The 23,584-nt window shown below is 42.4% G+C and overlaps 1 protein-coding gene across 1 annotated transcript in view; it reads right to left on the bottom strand.

Annotated features, from left to right (window-relative positions):
• Positions 1–742: 742 nt before the first annotated feature.
• Positions 743–23,584, bottom strand: part of DPH5 (diphthamide biosynthesis 5) — a 78,925-nt gene continuing 56,083 nt past the window's right edge. Inside the window, exons 6-7 of the mRNA XM_073593021.1 lie at positions 14,311–14,414; positions 743–2,318 (exon numbers count right to left, since the gene is read on the bottom strand). Of these exons, the coding sequence (XP_073449122.1) occupies positions 2,080–2,318; positions 14,311–14,414 (343 nt within the window). The 3' untranslated portion in view covers positions 743–2,079. The remainder of the gene's footprint in view (positions 2,319–14,310; positions 14,415–23,584) is intronic.

Here is a 23,584-nt window from a genome sequence, read left to right as displayed (position 1 = left end):
CACGATCGCGGGTGTCCGAGGACATCGAATCCACCGGTCCCACGGGATCGAATCGTGGTCCCACGAGGACAACGAATCCACCGGTTGTGTTCAATCACAGCTGATCACATGTAAACAAGGAGATGCCAGTTATCAGCTTTCCTCTCCTCACACTGATAGCGTGAGAGGAGAGCGGATCAGTGGCATTTTCTCACAGGGGAGACTGCACAGATAAACAGGGCACTGATCATTAGTGCAGCCCCAGCAGTGATGCTAATCAGTGCCCATCAGTGCTGCCTTTCAGTGCCACCTATCAGTGCCCATCAGTGAAGGAGAAAAATTACTTATTTACAAAATCTTTTGTACAAAACAGAAAACTAAGAATTTTTTTTTACATTTTCAGGCTTTTTGGGGGTTCTTTTTTTTTTTTTTTTAGCAAAAAATGAAAACCCCAGTAGTGATTAAATACCACCAAAAGAAAGCTCTATTAGTCAAAGCTAAAAATTTCATTCAGCATTGCATGACCACGCAATTGTCATTCAAAGTGTGACAGCGCTGAAAGCTGAAAATTGGCCTGGGCAGGAAAGGGGTGAAAGTGCCCGGTATTGAAGTTGTTAAAGATTAAAGAAAAATGGTAGCAAGTCATTGAATTAGTTTTTTTTTGTTTTTACACACAAAACCTTTAACTAAATATCCCTTGTATGTAAATGATAGCATAACACCTCAAAAATGAGCACAAATAAAAGACACAGGAAATATAAAATATTTAAAAACGTGCCTTTATTAACTTAAGCAATAGCTCTGTAATACGAACACACAGTTTTGTAGAATGCCTGTGTTTGATAAATAGGTACCAGGGGAGGGCAGTGTATAGTGAACTAGATGGAAAATAGCTATATTAAAGTGCAGTAACATATATTATGGATGCACCATATTCTTTTAAAACCCAACTCAAGCAACAGTTTTGATAGAAGCGGAAAAGAGTTTGAACTTTTGTCAAGGGGAGAGGTTGCGGGTGTCACCGGGACAAGAGAAGAACCAAAAAAAAACCAAAAAAAAAAACCCGGATATTCTAGCCCTTCCTCACTTTACTAAATACACGTTTCTTTGGTACAGTCTCTGTCTCTATCTAAAAGTAACCTATCACTTTTAGTCCTTGTGACACCATGTCATTAGGACAGAAAGTGAGAGTAAATCTCTTGAATAAGGACACAGGCTACAATATAAACCTGACAGAGGTTCTAACCCTCACCCACTCTGTACAGAACTAAAATAAAAATGTGGCCAGAGTTGGGGTTTAAACATAGAACTATCAGCAGCAGCAGCTTTGCCAGTACATACAGTTCTGCATAACTGCTCAGGCAACTTGGTCCAATAATGAAGGCCTCTGCAGATCCACCAGCTTAGCTTACTGTCTCTAGAGCAGGGGTCTCAAACTGGCGGCCCTCCAGCTGTTGCAGAACTACAAGTCCCATGAGGCATTGCAAGGCTGACAGTTACAAGCATGACTCCCACAGGCAGAGGCATGATGGGACTTGTAGTTCTGCAACAGCTGGAGGGCTGCCAGTTTGAGACCCCTGCTTTAGAGGAACATGTATAATATGGAGAATTCAATCTGCTTTACTGCAGAACGTTTCACAGTCAGTGTTGATTCACAACAACCATTACATTGTTAGGTTTTGTTAGCCTACTCTAAGCCAATTTCTGATTGGTTGCTGCACACCTCCATTCTATGTACTGTGAAATTTTGGATAGTACTGTATGTGCTTAAAAGCCTTTATATAAAATAAGGCAAAGAGCAGTGTGCAAAATGGAGCAACTTGCGCAGTTAATAACTTTAGTCCTTGTGACTACGCTAAACAGCCAAAAGCTGACTGATTGGCTGCTATTACTAGCTATTCAAATCTGCTCTTTACACAAGTTCAGCAAATAAAGGCAAACACGTGAATGTGGTGCACCCCTAGTATATGGCTATACTGGTTAGAGGGACACAGTAGCACGTTGGCACAAATACAAAGCACTGTTTGCTGTCACACACACAACACACAGGGTAGCTGCTGAAGGTTGTACAGTGATGTACTACTTGTTTTCACAAAGTGTCTATGAAGACCGATATGTTGAGCTGTCCTCTACGTTAATCTGATCAAAAAAAGAGGGGTCCACAGCATAGAGTCTGAGCATGTCCAGTTCCAGGGGATGCATGCAGCCGCTAATCACCAAGGAATGAAGTGGGGCTCCAAAATCAACCGTACTAAGTTGCTGCAGGGTGCCCGTTGCAATGCGTTGGTCGGATGCCCCCACTCGAGCCAGACCTGCGCAAATTGTGTTCTCGCTCAGAGCTGAGGAAGCAAGTGAATATTTGTTAATGTGTATATTACAAAGAGAACATTGGTAAAATAATTACATTATCAAGTGGAGGGGCAATCAATGGTCGACTAAACACAATTGAATGTAGGATGCTGAAACCTATACATGATGCTGGTTGTCCAGGAATGACTAGAGGTATCCAAGTCCATGAGCCATGTTTAACTCTTGGTTTGCTTTGATGATGCCTGCAGGATTGATCTAGAAACTAGCTGCACAATAAATTTCCTCCTTTAAACCTCTTCAGTAAAATATTCTGGCTGCTAAATCGCATACTTCTGAAATCACCACCACCACTACTGAATTGACATAGCAAGATGTGATCATACTGTGGGCATTTAAATAACAAAAGAGGAATGAGCAATAACCCATAGCAACCAATAACAAAACCAATTTCAATTGCTGGTTGGTATAAACTGATGGAAGATGAATCATATTGCTAGCTCTGGTTAACTTCACTCTGGGGGGTTAATTTACTAAAATTGGAGAGTGAAAAACCAGTCTCACTTCTGCAGAGAAACAATTAGCTTCTAATCTCAGCTTGTTCAGTTAAGCTTTGGCAATAAAATCTGGAAGCTGATTGGTTTCTATGCAGAAGTGAGCCTGATTTTGCACTCTCCAGCTTTAGTAAATAAACCCCTATGCATCATCTTTGTACTCTGGATTTGTTCAAGTAGGTGTCTACTTTCAGCAAGAAAATGGCCACATGCTGAAATGGCTACTTGCTGAAAGTAAACACTAAAGCCTCGTACACACGATCGGATTGTTGGCCAACAGTTGTCCAAAGCGCATTGGCCCAAACTTGTCTTGCATACACACGGCACACAATTGCTGGCCAACAATCACGAACGTAGTGACGTACTACATGTTTTTTCAGCTCTTTAGCGCCACCCTTTGGGCTCCTTCTGCTAATTTCGTGTTAGTAGAAGTTTGGCGAGTGTTGATTTGCGCTTTTCATTTCGTGCTTTTCATTTCGTTACTGAACGGCCGTTCGTCAACCAGACATGTTGCAGAATTGGAGGAGATAACGTGTTATTATTGGCCTTGGAGTTATTGCTTTGACATTTTTTTTGGTTGAATAATGATTTGATATATTTTCTATATTTTTGGATGCATAGAATGCACTTTTTGGTTAATTTCTATTGGCAGATAGCATGTCTAATTTTATTTGTTTTATTTTTTTAATGCACAATAAAAAAAATTGTGGAGAATAATACTTGGCTATGTGTTTTACTTCAAATGACAGTTTAGGAGTAGGCAGTTACATTTAAAAAAATACAATGTAAAATTGACAAGGGACACTAACATAGTTGTATCTTTGATCTTAAAAAATACGGGATAATGGTGTTGTGGTAACTTGTCCCAAAAAAATAAAATATTATTCTTGATATCTCTAGAAAAAAAAAAAGCCATTTAAAATGTGTTTGCAATAACGCCATCAGTATCACCAACAAAGCAGCTTCATTATTATCCCATTAAAGAAGAAGAGAATGTGCGCTGCATTTCAAGATTTCATAATTTGCCACGTCACGAATGTTAATTCTCCATTACAAACACTAGTTTACAAGACCGACTGCTTCTGGCTCGTCCTTGCTTCTGAGTATGCTTGTTTGTACTTTGGACTTTTGTCTGACGGACTTGTGTACACACGCTCGGAAAATCAGACAACACACATTTGTCCGCGGAAAATTTAAAAACCCGCTATCCAACATCTGTCCGCGGAAAAATCCGACAATTGTCCAATGGAGCATACACACCGTCGGATTTTGCGCCAACAACCTGACATCACACATTTCTCGTCAGAAAATCAGATCGTGTGTACGAGGCTTTACTTGAACAAATCCAGAGTTTTGTGAGGAGACTGACATCTGCGATTTGTTTTTTTCTAAAAATCTAGGCGAAAAAAAAAATTTTCAGTGATGTGACTAAATAGAAGTCTATGGAGCTGAAAGTCGCACTGAACCACACTAAACCGCACTAAATTCACAAAGGACCCTTCTTTGAACCGGATTAAATTCATAGGAAATAATGCTTTTTTTAGGCGACATGCGTACCTACGCTTTTGAGATTGCATCTGCTCCGCATAGAATTCACATAACTGAACTGTCATTGAAAGTGGAAAACCCTTTTAACTAAATCTGTTAATATATAGAAAAATAGGATTTTTACAACAGCTTACCTGTAAAATCTTTTTCTTGGAGTACATCATGGGACACAGAGCACCATAGTAATCACTATGTGGGTATAGAGGCACCTTCAGGTGATGAACACCGGTATACCCAATACAGGAAGTTCACTCCCTATATAACCTCTCCTCCTACCAGGAGTACCTCAGTTTTTGTAGCACAGCAATATACTTAAACCCCAGAAAGAGGGGAGGGACCTCTGTGTCCCATGATGCACTCCAAGAAAGAGCACCATAGTAATCACTATGTGGGACGTCCCATAGCAATGCTATTTGAGGGGAGGGAGACACAACCCGTAAGGGCACCCCCAGATTTGAGGACCTATACTGCTGCCTGCAGCACACTGCGCCCAAAGGCGATATCCTCATACCTCCTTACATCCACCTGATAAAACCTGGCGAATGTATGTACTGAAGACCAAGTTGTGGCCTTACAGATAGTCTGTGACATGAGCCATGGAGACCTGGTGACGCACTGCTCAAGAAGCACTAACCGCCCTGGCAGAGTGCACTTTGACTTGAAAAGGGGGAATCTTACCCCTTAAATCATAAGTCGGAATTATAACTTGCCAAATCCACTTAGCGACAGCGGATTTCGACGCTGCCTGTCCTTTTTTAGGACCTTCTGGCAGTATAAATAAGACATCAGTCTTCCGGATCTGAGCAGTCGTCTTCAAATAGACTTTGACCACTCTCACTACATCAAGACAATGTAGTGACTTCTCTTGCCTGGAACATGGTTTTGGAAAAAAACGATGGCAGGACAATATCTTGGTTCAGGTGGAAACCTGAGACCACTTTTGGCAAAAAACCTGGACGAGGGCACAACACCACTCTGTCCTCATGAATAATCAAGTATGGCTCTTTACAAGAAAGAGCAGCCAATTCCGAAACCCTCCTTGCTGAGGATATAGCAACCAAAAACACCAACTTCCTTGTCAGAAGGACTTAGGGAATATGTTGTATTGGTTCAAAAGGCTGTTTTTGTAACACTGACAAAACTAAGTTCAAGTCCCAAGGGTTCAAAGGTGATCTAACTGGCGGATAAATCCGCATCACCCCTTGCATAAAAACCCAGACTAAAGAATGTGTAGCAAGCGGTCTTTGAAATAAGACCAATAAAGCTGAGACTTGGCCCTTAATAGTACTCAAGGCCAACTTCATCTCTACCCCTAATTGTAGAAAGGCAAGAATTCTGCCTATGATATATCTCCGAGGGTGCCAACCCTTGGATTCACACCAGACTCTATAATATATAGTTCTGGAATCTGGCTTCCTTGCATTAATCAAAGGTAGAGATAACGGACCCGGAAAGCCCACGTTTCTTCAGAATGTGGGTTTCAATAGCTAAGCCGTTAAATTTAGCATTTGTAAGGTAGGATGGAATATCGGCCCCTGTGAAAGTAGGTCTGGCCTAGTGGAAGGGACCATGGATCCTCCACTGCCATCTTTACGATATCTGCATACCATGACCTTCTGGGCCATGCTGGGGCTACCAGAATTATCGGCTTTCTTTCCAGCTTGATCCTGAAAAGAAGTTGTGGCAGCAACTGAATAGGGGGAAATGCATAAATTAGTGAGAACTGATCCCATGGGGTCACCAACGCATCTGTTCCGCATGCGAGTGGATCCCTTGTCCTGGACACAAAGTTGACTAACTTCATGTTGAATCTGGACGCTAGAAGATATATGTCCGGAGTCCCCCATCTTTGGGAAACAGCCCGAAAAATGTCGGGGGGGGGGGGACCATTCCCCCGGGAATAACTGCTGGCGACTCAGGTAGTCCACCTGCCAATTCTCTACTCCCTGAATGAAAACTGCCGATAGGCACGGAACATTCCTTTCTGCCCAAGTTAGAATAAGCCTCTGTCTGCGCTGCAAGACTCTTGGTGCCACCTTGGTGACTGATATGGGCCACAGCTGTGGCATTGTCGGATTGGATCCTGACAGGACAATCCCGTAACCTGAAAGTCCAGGCCTTCAGTCGCACTGCCCGAATCTTTAGGATGTTGATGGGCAAGGCTCTTTCGGTTCTTGACCACTGTCCCTGGACAGTTGTCTTTTCTAGTACTGCTCCCCAGCCTGAAAGGCTGGCATCTGTCGTTACCACTTTGAAGATAACTGGTCTGAAGGATTTTCCTTTCAGCAGATTCTGGGTTAGTAACCACCAACTGAGGCTTTGGGACACCCTTGGGGACAGCCGCATTGGCAAGTTTAAAGCTTGAATCATTTTGTTCCAAGCAACAGTCTCGCATGGAACTGAGCATAGGGAACCGCTTCGAATGAAGCCACCATCTTTCCTAACAACCTCATGCAAAGGCGAATGGAGGGATCTCCTTTCGACCTGACTATCTATACCAGCTCTCTTATGGAGTTGATTTTTGCCTGAGGCAAGAACACCTTTTTCTGGGCTGTGATCAGGCCCAAATACTCCAGCTTTTTTAGCGGTTTTAAGGAAGACTTCTCTAGGTTGAGAATTCAACCCAGACTTTCCAGGTGGCTGGTTGTAATGCGTACACTTTGCTCCAAACAAACCACTGACTGGTCTATTAGCGATAGATTGTCTAGGTACACCAAGACTGTTATGCCCTGTGCCCTTAACCTGGCTAGAGATGGGGCCACCAACTTTGTGGACACCCGGGGTGCTGTAGCTAGCCCGAAGGGCAAGGCTACAAACTGAAAATGCTGCTGTTCTATTTCGAACCGCAGAAACCTTTGGTGAGCGGGAAATATAGGGACATGCAGATATGCATCCCTGATGTCGATAGATGCCAGAAGTTCTCCTTTTAGGATAAACTACTGACCTGATCGACATCATGCGAAAGGAGCGGATCTTCAGGAACTGATTTAGATTCTTTAGATCTAGAAAGAGTCTGACACCCCCACTCGGTTTTGATACCGTAAAGAGGTTTGAATAAAACCCCAAACCTTGCTCATCTGTGGGGATCTGTATGATCACCCCCTGAACCAGTAATCGGTCTAATGCCCGAAACAGCGATTGCCTTTTCTCTGGATCTTTGGGAACGTTTGACCTCAGAAAACGAGACGGTATAAACTCCCGAAATTCTAGTTTGTATCTTAGAGACACCGTGGAGATGACCCATCTGTCCTTCTAAATATTGCAGAAGTCTTCCTCCCACTCTGGCGAGGGGGGGCACCTCTTCATAATGAGACTTTAGAATTCTGCTTTGCAGATTTCCGGCCCCAGGTCTTCTTTTGTGCCTGGGCCTGACACTGAGGCTTTCTTCTAGAGTCTGATGGTGGAGGCCATCGCCACTTCCTAGAGGCGGATGCCCCTGGCGCAGGGGAAAGAGTCCGCTTAAATTAAGGATGTTTATACTTTCTTTTGACTGGCAAAAGATTACTCTTCCCACTAGAAATCATTTGGATGTATTTGTCCAAGTCATCCTCAAACAGTCAAAAAGGGAAAACTAGTCAGAAGCCTTTTGCAAGGTGCTTCGGCTGAGCAATTTTTTAACCACAGGGTCCTACGCATGTGTACTAGCACAACTGCGAGGCGAGATGCCTGGTGAATAGAGTCTTTCATGGCATCTATGGCAAAACATAGTGGCTTTGGTAGTTCGGCCAAATCGCGGGCCTGTTGTGCAGGAACCTCCTTAAGGGCCTGTCTAAACTGGTCCTTTAGGGACTGACAGATGCCTATTGCAGCGACTGCAGGCTGAGTAACGGCTCCTGCCAAGGAAAAAGAGGATTTTAACAGGAATTCCAATCTTTTATCGGTTGGATCTTTAAGCATTTGTGCACTGTCTACTGGGCAAGTTAGACTATTATTCACACTGGAAATCGCAGCGTCAACTGCTGGTACATTCCATCTTTTGGTGAATTTTTCCTCCATGGGATAGAGTGCTGTGAATCTTTTTGGGGGGAGAAAATGCTTATCCGGGTGATCCCATTCAGCATAAATAAGTTTTTCTAGTAATGCATGTACAGGAAACGCATGAAAAAGCTATGAAGGTTTTAAGGAACCTAAAGAAGAAACAGATAAAGCAATGGTGGACTACCAAATTACACGGAAAATGAGTATCTATATATAGACAACCCTCCACCTCATCCCAAAATTATAGAGAAGAATGGAAAGAAGTTGCCCCAAGGATTTTACGAGTAAAATCCCTGGGGCAACTTCTTTCCATTTTTCTCTAAAGAAGAAACAACTTTCAGCTGACTCCATTGGGGGTAGCTTGAAAGAGGAACAAACCATCTCCGTAAGAGATTGTACCAGCAATTTCTCAGATTGCGAAGCTGAAAAAGGGTTATCTACCATTGTTTCCTTCGTAGAGGAGTAATCGGTTTGCCTTTCCTCCTGAGGGTAACACCTCATCCTCTACCCACTGTTCCCTTGATAAGGGGTCTGAGGTGGGGGAGGGGGATCCAACATGCTTTCTATCCTTTTGGATAGAGGATGCGATTAATGCCGCTAATCTTTCTTCTAGGCCCTGCAGGGCGCAGGAAAAGGCATCTTCAGTCATGTATACAGAGGCTGAGATGTGAGAAGCAGCTGCATCACCAATTGAGTCCAATGACTCACCCTGGTTTGCCAAATCTGGTATCTCAGGAGAGAATGACAGTGTAGAGGCACAACTGGAGTTCCTGGCGCCTGGGGGTGAGATTTTTGGTATCTTTGTTGTGTCTTTTTTGGGAGTCATAGTGCTGAGCACAAAAGGAGAGGCACTAAGTAAAATGCACAACTTGCTGAGCAAATAGTCTAACAAAAGACAATACTAATAAAGTTCAGCTTTAGTGCTGTACGTAAATGTTATTTCCTGTACTGGAAATGCCTGCATCAACCTTACGTGCCCCCAGCGCTCCTGTGTCCTGTGTGTCAGACTCCAGCTGTTAGCTGTGAATCGTCTGTCTCTTGTCCCCAGCCCCTGCGCTTTTTGTGGACTTACGTCCCACACATGGTGCCGCGCCTTAAGCCATGCCCCCTCCATCATTAAACACGTCCCTCCCTCTGTATAACTAGCCATAGTCTGCGCACGCGCGGGCGGCATTCAACATGCTTCTTGAGTGAGAGGAGAGGGAAGGGAGGGCGGGAAGTTTGAAAAAACTTCTGTGGGGAGAAAACTAACATATGAGAGCCGCCGCACCGGCCGAGGTGGGGGGGGGGGTACAAGCTACTTGTTGTACCTCCCTTCACCCAGGGGGGGAAATGTTCTGGATGAGGAATCTCCCCTGGCTTGCTGAGACCACACACATGCTGTTTAGCTGGGACTCTGACATGACTGGGAAGCAACGTACTAAGGTATGCATTTTACTCCCTCTAGTGGGAGACTTTAGGCATGACAACATTTTACTTATGGAAGAAAAAAACATATGGACCTTTTTACAGTTCCTAGGCTTCTTCCCTTACCTTTTCCTCGCTGCAGGATACTGCTGTAACAGACAGATCCAAACTTCACCCATCATGGCGGGCTGCATTAGCAAACCTTCAAGGACCAGGTCCCTAATATAAGAGTTCCACTCCCTTGGACCTGTATTAGCACCCAGCCAGAAAAAAACTTTAGGTAATGTAGCATGACCAAAAAGTCCTGGGTCCTGGGGTCCAGCCCTGCAAAGAGGCGTTACAGGCAAAACCTCGTGCTTCGTATACGAGGCCCGGGTACCATCCATCTTGGCCTCAGTGGCACTTTGGATGGATCCGGTCTATGGAGGCTGTTTAAATCCAGTAAAGGATCCCTCGAGTGGAGCTCTTCAGAGCACATCTTCACTCGTGACCAACACCTTAGACACTGGCGAAAAAACTGAGGTACTTCTGGTAGGAGGAGGGGTTATATAGGGAGTGAACTTCCTGTATTGGGTATACCAGTGTCCATCACCTGAAGGTGCCTATATACCCACATAGTGATTACTATGGTGCTCTGTGTCCCATGATGTACGATAAAGAAACAGTAATAAGTGTCACTACCTGTACAAACGTAAAGTAGAACTAAAAGCAAAGTTTTATTTTTATTTTACAGTAGGGCATGGTTAAAACCACAGAAAAAAAAATGTTCCCTATCGGTATCTCATTAGGGAGATTTCTCTTCACTTGCTTGTAGACTCAGCAGGAAGTGAAAGGATATTTTTTTGTACTGGGAGGGAAGGCCTCTTTTTGACAGTTGTCATGAAACAAGTGCCTCCATTGAGGATTTCCCTCTATTCGGCTGGTTTCACACGGGCTGTCCGATCAGGTCCGCCTGTTTTTCATAGCTCTCTATGGAGCCGCGGATGTCAGCTGTCACCCACTTGCATCCAATCCGATCCTGTCTACTGAAAACAGCGGATCGGATGACAGTCGGTCCATTTCAATCTGAGAGCAGTCCCATAGAGAACAGCGGGGCTGTGTCTGTGTCCGCTCTGCATAGTGGAGCCAGGACGGACTTGTCATCCACCTGCTTAGCGGGCAGATCCCCTGATGAGCAGGCGGTTGCAGACTACGGAGAACGGCCATGTGAAACCAGCCTAACTATTCTGGTGACAACTCAATATTTTGGATTTACCCTTACTTTTATTTCTGGTGACATTAGTGATCAGGAAAATCAGAGAGAGTGAACCTCTGAGACATCAACAGCAATAAAGACCTGACAGGGGTTCTATCCCCTCACCACTCTATCCAAAGCTAAAAAAAAAGTCTTGCCTTATACATTGTTCAAGAACATGAAGACATAATAATCTAACATCAGTGATTGAGAATAAAGTATCGGAAAGAAGACAGCCTGACACTTCTCATATCAATGAGACATCCTCTAAAGCCTGAGATTCCGCTCTAGAAGGTCAGACATGTCAGTTCCTCTGTGTGATAGTGAGGTGCTCATCAGTGGCTTTGTCATGGAAGGGTGCAGGAAGCCCAGTTTTGTGTTGTGTCTGTAAAGTCTTGAGGGCCTGGGTGTGTCCCTGATCTAATGCAGGATGTGGCATTAGCACGCCAAAGGAAGTATATGTAAAGCATTCAAAAGTGCAACACTGAAGAAACAAGGAGCTGTCACAGGACTGTAACCCCCTAATGCTGGAGAGATGCATGCTCCCATTATTATTTTGCAAAATCAATATAATTGTTTATAATGTTATATAAATAAAAATAAAAAAAGCAAAGCTATAATGTAAAAGCTGACCTACATGGATGAATGTCATTTACCCTACCAGCAATTACCATGTAGCTTACTGCTCATCCTGCTTGCATGATCCTATTGGCTTTCAGTTACCTGTAAGGGTACATTCACACCAGCCATTGCAGATGGTGTGCATGGGACTACATCAGTGCACAAACAGCATTTTTGCTTGGGAAAATAAGGCAGCGCCTTACTTTGTTTTATATAGTATTAGTTCTTTTTGCTGAAAATGACAATTGTTTTAGTAAATAGCAATGTCTATTGTTTAGTGAGAATATGCCTTTATTATTTACAAAAGCTTAAAGTGATTGTAAGGTCTTGTTTTTTTTTTTCTTTAAAAATAAAAAAACATGTTATACTTACCTGCTCTTTGCAGTGGTTTTGCACAGAGCAGCCCAGATCCTCCTCCTCTTAGGTCCCTCGATGGTGCTCCTGGCCCTCCCTCCTGCCCCCACAGTAAGCAGCTTGCTAAGGGGGGCACCAGAGCCAAGCCGCAGCTCTGTGTGTCCATTCAGACATCAAGCTGCAGTTCGGTCCCACCCTTCTCTCTTCTCATTGGCTAACTGACTGACTGACAGCAGAGGGTAGCCAATGGCGCCGCTGCTGTGTCTCAGTCAATCAGGAGGGAGAGTCCCGGACTGCACTCATGCACATCGCTGGATTGAGATGGGGCTCAGGTGCTGTAAGTGTTAGGGGGGCTGCTGCACACCAAAGGTTTTTTATCTTAAAGTGGAGTTCCACCCACTTTTACAACTCTTCAGCATCCCTCACTAAACTGTGCACTGTAAACGAATTGGATATTTTTTTATTTTTTTTCTCAGCACCTACTGTATATCTGCTGTATTCATTTTTTACTTCCTCCTCCCTGGCCGTGGCCGATCGCATCATTTCCTGTTTGCAATGCCTTCTGGGAAGGGGCGGCAACTTCCTCTGACACTGCCGTTGCTATGGAAACCTGACCTGAAACCTATTACACTGCTTGTGCTGCACTGAGCATGTGCGAGATCTGCAAGGATGAGATCCAGGAAGAAATACATTCTGGCTTCAGATGCCCACACTTAAGATGGCCATGGCCTGCTGTAAGTTTATAAAATAACAGACTACTGCTATAAACTAACAAAACAGACCTTAGTTTACAGACTAACTTTTCTAGAATACATTAAGCTTGTGTATTATAGGGGTATTTTTATTTAAAAATTATAATTTCGGCCGGAACACCACTTTAATGCATAGAATGCGTTAAGATAAAAAAATCTTCTGCCTTAACAACTCCTTTAAAGTGTACCTTTACCCATAACAACCTGACTCTTTAGTAAGGAACATACATTCCACATAGTAAATCATAAAGCGTTACTAAACCCATCAATTTAACGGTTTCATAAACCATTCCTGGAATGCCAGGGTTGCTAACTGTCACATTTGCTTGTGTCCTCAACCAAACTGTCAAACCATAAAATGGCGGGTGCCATAACTGATCACATGTGCAGTACCATGGATGGCAGTTGCAGATCAAACAGAAGCAGCCTCCTTGGCTGTAAAGGATGGGAGGGTTTAATTCCACTTTAAGGCTGTCAACACATTGGTCTCTACAAATTGGGCAGTGCCTAAAAATAGAGAGCAACTAAGCATGTGCAAAGCAGGGAGAGACAGTGTATTACTTGATTTTAAACAGTATAAGCACTTATTTTTAATGTTTTACATAGCTATCCTGTTTCCCCGAAAATAAGACCTAGCGTAATTGTCGGTGATGGCTGCAATATAAGCCCTACCCCCCAAATAAGCCCTACCCTGTTTCCAAGAAAATAAGCCCTACCCTGAAAAGAAGACCTACAAGGACTTTAACTAGGGCCTATTTGAGGGGTAGGGCTTATATTGCAGTCATCACCGACAATCACGCTAGGTCTTATTTTCGGGGAAACAGGGTATACTTGCAAAAGGGGTCAGCCTGAACTAGGAGGACCTAATTTTCTGACCAAAGTTCCACTTTAAATAGCACCCATTATTTCTGGGCAGATCACTGTGTTCCATTCCTGCTATAATGAAATACTGGGTATCGGAGAAGCTAATGGTCAGCCCTGGGGATGTCGTGTTGAGTGACTGGAGGGGTTAGTGAAAGCTCGAACCCGTACGCAATCTGGAACTTACACACCTGCCTGCAGTTCAGAGTGCATTCATCAAGCACTAACATAGGTCTCCTATTGCATGATTCTAATAACTCAAAGCACATTGACTTTATTTGATGCTCTAAAGTTCAGGGGTCTCCAAACTATGGCCCTTCAGTTGTTCAGGAACTACAAATCCCACCAGGTCTAGTCATGTCTGTGAATGTCAGAGTTTTAAAATGCCTCATGGGATATGTAGTTCCGCAACAGCTGGAGAGCCGTAGTTTGGAGATCCCTGCTCTAAACCAATAAACATTTCAAAAAGACCTCTGGTTGATAGAACGTTTGTACTAGGCTCTCATCAATACCCACACCACAGTGGAACTGAGAGAGTAAACAAGTTGACAGGGGAGCTAATGAGAGGCAAGTATCGACGGTGAAGGGGACAGACTCTGTAGTGCCCTGAATGAGTAAATACAGTCTTTCTTAAATCATATAAACATTGGTGAATATTATATTTCCTGATAAGGAAGTTTAAAGTTTAAAAGAAGTGTCCCTAGAAAATGCTCACCCAGCTCCTCTCCCTGCTCCCTCCGGTTCTGCACAATCTGCAGAAGCTGCTCCACTGCTTGATTCACAGTCATGTAGCGAGGAGGCTCAAAAACCTTCTTTCCCCTGAAATTAGATAGCAGTAACAAATCATAAAATGCAAATACACTCATAACCTTATATTGCTTTATAATAACCAATGTCTTTATTATGCAAGTGATGTCTGTCATTTCAATGGTTACTGTAGAGGTTTAAAAGGTAATTTTTAATATTTTTATTACAGTACCTGTGTAATGTGCCTCCAAAATGTATGCCATGTTCTGCAGGCTTCTGGTTAATAAAATATTCCAATTCTCAATGATGCTAGACATCCCACAGCTGTATGTATACCTTAGCTGCAGTGGGGGTTAATAGCCTGGCTCCGGCTATGAAGGACTCACACTGATCACTTTCCCCTTCTTTTCTCCTCATCCATTCACAAACTCCTAGCATTCTTCTTGCAGAACACAGTCTTCTGTGATCGGGCAGGGGAGATCCTTTCATTCATCTGCCCCTCCTCCCTTCACAGAACTCGTTGGATTCTGGGAGAAGAATACTAGGAGTATAGTGAACGGCCAAGGAGAAGGCGACTGCCATGAGTCCTTCATAGTAGCAGCTGCTGCAATAAATCCCACAGTCTTGGAAGTTTAAAGCTGTAAGGGGGGGGGGGGGGGGGGGGGGGGAAGGAAGGGGGGGGGGAGAGGAGGAGTGGGGGGGGGGAGAGGAGGAGGAGGGGGGAGGTCTCTGGCATTACTGAGGGTTTGGCTATTACAGCAACCAGAATCCAGCCGAAGATGGGATACACATCATTACAGGTACATTATTACACTGGTGCTATATCCCCCCCCCCCCCCCCCCCCAAAAAAAACAAAAAAAACAAAAAAAGGATTTCCACAAAACTTCAACCTCAAAGTAAAGATAACTGATACTTCTTTGAAACAATAAACTAAAAGGTGAAAAAGGTGAGGAACAAGAAGAAGTGTGATAGGACATGTTGGCTTTGAATTCCAAGTGTTTTAAAAAATAACAAACCAAGATTGAAATGCACTAAAAAGCCAATTAACTGAACACAAAAATGGTCTACTTGGTCACATGCAAGTCCTTAATTTGGAAAGAAGTTAGATTTTTCTCATGGCTAATCCAATTTAGCTATTACCAATTTAGCACGGAAATTTGAAGAAATTCCTAAAAATGATATAAATTCCAGACAGTTAATACACATCTGTTACAAACTGGAGATATTTTTATCTGGAGCTCAGCGTTCAGGTTTTTACAAATTAGTTTACGATATGACATTTTTTGAACCAAATGTGTGTAAACCATTGCGGCTATAAATACAGTAGGGAAAAAAGGGGAGGGGGGATGGGATTATTGTGGTGCCACTAATGAATTTAGAACAATTTTGTTATAAAATCATCTTATTTATTTTATTTTAGTATCAAAAGAAATAAAAATTGTACAATAGACATACATAGAAAAATTTCATAAACACGAACACAAAAAAATAGGATGCAGTTCAAAATATTGACTGTCACCAATGATGTTGAAGGGTGATCGTGGTCATTTGTTCCCAACTAGTTTCGCCAAAACATTGGCTTCATCAGGGGGGTGTATAAACGCAAAGAATAAAAGCACTGAAACAAAAGAAAGGGAGTATATTATTAAATCCACATAATCTTACAGCGTTGAGGTAAGCCATCACATCGCAAAGCGGTCAAATTGCTGTTCAACCATATCTCCGGCCCCCCAGTCCCCGCACCCGGAACATACCATGCAGGAATTCCAGAACACAAGGGAGACACCACCAGAGCACTGGGAATGGTTGTCACACTCAGCCCAGTAATTGGCTACAGGGGAATTAGAAGGCGCCTAAAAATGAAAAATTAGCATATAAATATTCAGAGATTATTTTATTATTATTAATAAGGGGAACTCAGCCTCAATAACATACCCTAATTATATGCAAAAACGAAGCACTCGATGTTGAGTGGAAAGAATTCACAGCGCAATGAATACATACAAAAATCGCATGATTTAAGTATAACCAGAAAAACTAAAAAACAGAATTGAGAGGAATAGTATAAGTGAAGTGACCTTGACTACATATAAATTAAATGAGTCAGATGGCAATTATTAGTGTCAAATTGGGGGGCGTAGTAGATATTTAATATGCTGAAAGGGCTTACCAGAATGATGCATATAGCTGGAAGTAAAAAATGCGTCCTATAAGTGAGATTCTGCCTGTGTATAGGCTGAGCATTGGAACCTCCCCAGCATGTCCTTCAAACAGCACCGGCTATGTTAAATGATCTAAAAATCAATACATGCAAAAATGCTGTCAGCCTAATGCCCAACTAGTATGGCCACATGTAACAGTGATGGTAAAAATGAAAAAACTTAAGCGCCGGCTAAGGAGAAAAGGAATATAAAGTTTTTTACCTTTAACATGTGTCACCAGTTCCCTATAGTGGTCCCTCAGCAGGTAGATGAGAATTACTAAAATGTGGCTGCCTTTTAAAACCCCCACCTGATCAGCAGGAGGATAATCAGCCAATCAGGAGCGGACGAAAGGCGGACGAGGCGCATGCGCAGTGGCCAAAGTCATCTGCCTACATTACCCATAGATCCGAGCGTCGATCGCGTCACATGACCACAGTTGCCAGTGACGCGGTCGATGGATGTAAATAGGCATCGGAGCTGTCCAGAAGGAGGGGAGGAGGAGAGATGGAATCCTCACAACCAACCAGTGGAAAGGGGAAGGAGGCGATGGGATTGGCGTTGGAATACTGTGATGGTCCCGGCCGAAGAGGCGGGCTGACAATAAAGTCAGCCCTTGGGCGTCCATGCAGCCAAAGGCAGTAGTGGAACAAATTCCCAGGCAGAATGGAGGCAAGGCAACCAAGCGCGCTAGATCCACATAGCAGATCCCGGGGGGAGAGACCAAAAGGGCCAGGTGCATAGGCAAGACAGCCCATACAGTGGATAGTTGGTATCACCACAGTGACCGAGATATTGACAGAATGCCTGCAACAGTACAAGTGTGGATTAAATATCAAAAATACACTGATTAAGACAAATGCGATAATTCAGCAATATATAGTACATCTAATTTCATTTCACTCTGCATAGGTAACAGTCATCAAAGCAATAATTTATTTACTGTACATATCATGGTGAACAGGAATTCCAGTACTTACACAATAGAACTACACAAATGGAATTATAATGGATGTGATTTTTGTTATATATAACAACAATTATAAAAAAGCATTTCAATATCCAAAATTAAAACCAACCAGCAGTGGGCACAGGATGAGGGCAGATGGATCACCAAACCATAGGGGCCCAATTGAACATGAGACCAGCCAGCCAATAGGGAGACCATCGATGGATGGACCAATTAGACAGCAAAAAACTAATCATTAGTACAGATAAATAGGTACCATATTAGAGAAAAGATTTAAAGCTGATATATTCATTTAAGCCGGGATATTTTACAGCATCCAATAGGTATATCCATCTAGTCTCCATCTGAAGCAGAGAGTTGTCAATAGTGCCACCCCGGGCATGAGAAGGAATATGCCCAAGGGCCGCAAATCTGACAACATAAGGGTCAAAATTGTGTTCTGTGGCAACATGCCTATTTAAGGCTGTAGTGGTTAAATGTTTATATAGAGGTGCAATATGGTCCTTGATGCGTTTAAGAAATGGACGCTTCGTTTTCCCCATAGGCATGTTGCCACAGAACACAATTTCGACCCTTATGTTGTCAGATTTGCAGCCCTTGGGCATATTCCTTCTCATGCCCGGGGTGGCAATATTGACAACTCTCTGCTTCAGATGGAGACTAGATGGATATACCCTATTGGATGCTGTAAAATATCCCGGCTTAAAATCTTTTCTCTAATATGGTACCCATTTATCTGTACTGATGATTAGTTTTTTGCTGTCTAATTGGTCCATCCATCGATGGTCTCCCTATTGGCTGGCTGGTCTCATGTTCAATTGGGCCCCTATGGTTTGGTGATCCATCTGCCCTCACTCCCTGCCCCCGTCCTGTGCCCACTGCTGGTTGGTTTTAATTTTGGATATTGAAATGCTTTTTATAATTGTTGTTATATATATATATATATATATATATAACAAAAATCACATCCATTATAATTCCATTTGTGTAGTTCTATTGTGTAAGTACTGGAATTCCTGTTCACCATATGTAAATAAATTATTGCTTTGATGACTGTTACCTATGCAGAGTGAAATTAAATTAGATGTACTATATATTGCTGAATTATCGCATTTGTCTTAATCAGTGTATTTTTGATATTTAATCCACACTTGTACTGTTGCAGGCATTCTGTCAATATCATCGTATCTCGGTCGCTGTGGTGATACCAACTATCCACTGTATGGATGTGTGTTATCTTGCGATAGACTTCTGCGCTACTCAAGTGATAAGGAACGTTTTGTGTAATGCTGCAAAATCTAATAGTGAACACCGCTCCACTACCTACTAATCTATAAATACCACAACAATGAGATGTGTCTGTGATTCTGCGCAAAAACTATTCACTGGTCAAAAGTGAACAATAAATATTGTAAATAAGTGCATCTATAAGTGATATGCTCTATAAAAAAACAAACAAACATCTAAAGTGACTTCAGTGCGATGTTCCCTCGTGACCGGAAACATAACACACGCGGACCGGAAGTGACGTAGCGGGGATTGAAACCGCTGTTTTTCACTGCTGCCTAGCGCTGTTTTTAATGTAAGCAATTTATACGTTTTAATAAAACTTTTGGTCATACTTTATTACACTATTGGAGTCCCCCTTTTCTAATTACTCCCTATGTGGAACCTATTTACTGGAGGGAACATCGCTGATGGCTTATCTACAAGCACTCCAGAACGCCAGCACTGATCCAAGTGGAAGGAGTTCTACATCCAAGGGATTCTAATAGGCACTTTTATTGTGTCATCAAGGTGAGAGTTCTGGGAGCCCCGAGTGGGGACTAAACACCACGAAAGTCACCAGATCTCCTATCAACGCACGAGCACTTTGTTCAGTCACTTTATATTGATGCATTAGTCACTTCACTGTATATATTAGCACTGAAGTCACTTTAGATGTTTGTTTGTTTTTTTATAGAGCATATCACTTATAGATGCACTTATTTACAATATTTATTGTTCACTTTTGACCAGTGAATAGTTTTTGCGCAGAATCACAGACACATCTCATTGTTGTGGTATTTATATCCACTGTATGGGCTGTCTTGCCTATGCCCCTGGCCCTCTTGGTCTCTCCCCCCGGGATCTGCTATGTGGATCTAGCGCGCTTGGTTGCCTTGCCTCCATTCTGCCTGGGAATTTGTTCCACTATTGCCTTTGGCTGCATGGACACCCAAGGGCTGACTTTATTGTCAGCCCGCCTCTTCGGCCGGGACCATCACAGTATTCCAACGCCAATCCCATCGCCTCCTCCCCCTTTCCACTGGTTGGTTGTGAGGATTCCATCTCTCCTCCTCCCCTCCCTCTGGACAGCTCCGATGCCTATTTACATCCATCGACCACGTCACTGGCAACCGTGGCCGTGGCCATGTGACGCGATCGACGCTCGGATCTATGGGTAATGTAGGCAGATGACTTTGGCCACTGCGCATGCGCCTCGTCCGCTCCTGATTGGCTGATTATCCTCATGCTGATCAGGTGGGGGTTTTAAAAGGCAGTCACATTTTAGTAATTCTCATCTACCTGCTGCGGGACCACTATAGGGAACTGGTGACACATGTTAAAAGGTAAAAAATGTTATATTCCTTTTCTCCTTAGCCGGCGCTTAAGTTTTTTCATTTTTACCATCACTGTTACATGTGGCCATACTAGTTGGGCGTTAGGCTGACAGCATTTTTGCATGTATTGATTTTTAGATCATTTAACATAGCCGGTGCTGTTTGAAGGACATGCTGGGGAGGTTCCAATGCTCAGCCTATACACAGGCGGAACCTCACTTATAGGACGCATTTTTTGCTACCAGCTATATGCATCATTCTGGTAAGCCCTTTCAGCATATTAAATATCTACTACGCCCCCCAATTTGACACTAATAATTGCCATCTAACTCATTTAATTTATATGTAGTCAAGGTCACTTCACTTATACTATTCCTCTCAATTCTGTTTTTCTGGTTATACTTAAATCATGCGATTTTTGTATGTATTCATTGCGCTGTGAATTCTTTCCGCTCAACATCGAGTGCTTTGTTTTTGCATATAATTAGGGTATGTTATTGAGGCTGAGTTCCCCTTATTAATAATAATAAAATAATCTGTGAATATTTATATGCTAATTTTTTATTTTTAGGCGCCTTCTAATTCCCCTGTAGCCAATTACTGGAATGAGTGTGACAACCATTCCTAGTGCTCTGGTGGTGTCTCCCTTGTGTCCTGGAATTCCTGCATGGTATTTTCTGGGTGCGGGGACTGGGGGGCCGGGGATATGGTTGAACAGCAATTTGACCGCTTTGCGATGTGATGGCTTACCTCAACGCTGTAAGATTATGTGGATTTAATAATATACTCCCTTTCTTTTGTTTCAGTGCTTTTATTCTCTGCGTTTATATACCCCCCTGATGAAGCCAATGTTTTGGCGAAACTAGTTGGGAACAAATGAGCACGATCACCCTTCAACATCATTGGTGACGGTCAATATTTTGAACTGCATCCTATTTTTTTGTGTTTGTGTTTATGAAATTTTTCTATGTATGTATGTCTATTGTACAATTTTTATTTCTTTTGATACTAAAATAAATAAGATGATTTTATAACAAAATTGTTCTAAATTCATTAGTGGCACCGCAATAATCCCATCCCCCTCCCCTTTTTTCCACTCTGAGAATTTTTCAATAGGGATGAGGTGCCGTATCTATTAGGACACACCACCTACCACCTATTTACCTATAAATATAGTAATTACTTCATGGTTCCTACGATTTGTGATTGTATTCCAGTTTAGTGCACGGATATCCCTCCCAGGAGTTTGGCTATTTTTGAGTATATCAGTGTACTAAATATTAATAGTTTGCTAGAGCCAGTTCCTATGGAAAACGATTCCATATCTGTCAAAGTAAAACAGCCTTCCTTTTTGCAGGTTAAACCTCCATTTACCCTCATTAATTAAGATAATCAACTGAGCCCTTACAAATATTATTTTATCACTCCTTGTAAGCACTAGAGTCTAGGAACTAAAAACACAGGGCTTAGATTTAAGGAATTGTTCACATCATAATGTGTATCAGGATATGCATTATAATACACATTACTGCAACACAAGGCAACACATTGTAACTATGTACTGTGGTGCATTGCCTTTCCAACCTACAGCTACAGTGCACCATAACACACCTGTATTATAGAGCACTGCAATGTGCAGATGCACAAGTTAGGTGTGATGTACTGCATTTACAAAAAAACGTGCAGGACGTGTTTCATAAACCTAAATGCACTGGTAGCCATTTAGGAATAAATAGGGTGTTTACTCAACGTGCCATAAATGCATTGTAATGCATGTGTTGTATCACATTGCCTAATGGTATGAACGGGCCCTGAATATTTAAAATGTTTGCACACTACCAACTCTGAGTTGTTCTGTGAAACACACAGGGGTTCATTTACTTAAACTGGAGAGTGCAAAATGTGGTGCAGCTCTGCATAGAAACCAGTCAGCTTCCAGGTTGTTGTTTTTTTTCTAAGCTTAAATGAACAAGCTGATATTAGAAGCCGATTGGCTACCATGCACAGCTGCACCAGATTTTGCTCTCTTCAATTTTAGTAAATCAACTCCTATCTATTCACATGTCTTACAAAGGATCATATGTTCTAAAGTAAAGCATAGAACAGTGTAATGGTTTAATTGGAACGTTAGCCAAAACTGTTTTTTTGGGGTGGGGGTTTAGATAGATTGGTGGAAAGATTAGATCCTCTGTCATGTTGTTTTAAAACCCCACCTCTGACAGTCTTTGACAGGACAGGTGACCCTATAGGAGCTGTGTTCTCTCCTTTTGCTCCTGTCATTAGGAACAAGAACTAAAGACAAATCTCAAAGGAAATAAGGACTGCAAAAATAAAAATAAAAAATATATATAATTTTTTTTTATAAAGTGATTAAAGTTTAGTTTAAAAAACATGTTTATACTTACCTGCTCTGTGCAGTGGTTTTGCACAGAGCAGCTCTGATCCTCCTCTTTTCAGGTCCCCCGCGGGTGCTCCTGGTTCCTCCACTTCAAGCAGTGCCCCAGAGAAGCCATTGGTCTGGGGGTACAGCTGCGTGCTGGCTCCCAAGCTACTTCTCTATTCCTTCATAAGACACAGAGCTGCAGCTTGCCACCCACCCCACTCTCTCTTCAATGGCTCACTGGCCGTGATTGACAGCAGTGAGAGCCAACGGGCTCCTGCTGTTGTCTTAGTCAATGAAGAGGGAGAATCCCCATACAGCCGAGGCTATCGTGAACATTGCTTGATCGGAGGGGGCTCAGGTAAGGATTGGGGGGTGTAAAAAACCTTCAGCCTCTAGAACCTCCTTAACTCCTCTTCTACCCAAAATTGCAATAACCTCTTCTTGTGTTGAAGAACCTACATGTTCAATTCTCCCCATCAAAATATATTTCAATTTAATTCAGGTACTGCTTAAATCCTTCTGCTTTTTTCATTAATCATTCGTGCTGATATCAAATATCTTGTTTTCAATTGTACAAGTTATATTTACAAGCCTAAATATCCTAATTAGGCTGGACTTTAGGGTACGGTTAGATGGGTGACTTTTTGCAGTTGATTGTTTTTTCTTTTTCCTTGAAGGAAACTTGTTATTTATAAAGATACAACATTATTTCTGATATTCCTTTTAAAAATCATAAAATGCTAGCAAGTCAGCAAACGCGACAACTACACTAACACCTTTCAGATCTGCCAACATGCTGACAAACGACCATCTCAACCACAGAAAGATATGAATTAACAGTTTTGTGCTAAGAAGCCCCATAGTCCTATCATATGGATTCCATGGGAAAGAGTCATGAGGCTCACACTAGGATGCAGCTGAAATGTTGGAGACTTTTTATTTTTAATGGACACTAATCTAACTTTGCCTATTAGTGGGAATTTATACTGCTTGTCCCTACAGTAATAATTCAATTTTTCTAAAAAGGTTCTGTTAAAAAAACAAACAAAAAAGAGAAACCACAATATATAGGTGCAAAGCATGC

Source organism: Aquarana catesbeiana, linkage group LG07, assembly GCF_042186555.1.
Source record: "Aquarana catesbeiana isolate 2022-GZ linkage group LG07, ASM4218655v1, whole genome shotgun sequence".
NCBI classification, from domain to species: domain Eukaryota; kingdom Metazoa; phylum Chordata; class Amphibia; order Anura; family Ranidae; genus Aquarana; species Aquarana catesbeiana.
This window is presented reverse-complemented; position numbering and strand designations above follow the sequence as displayed.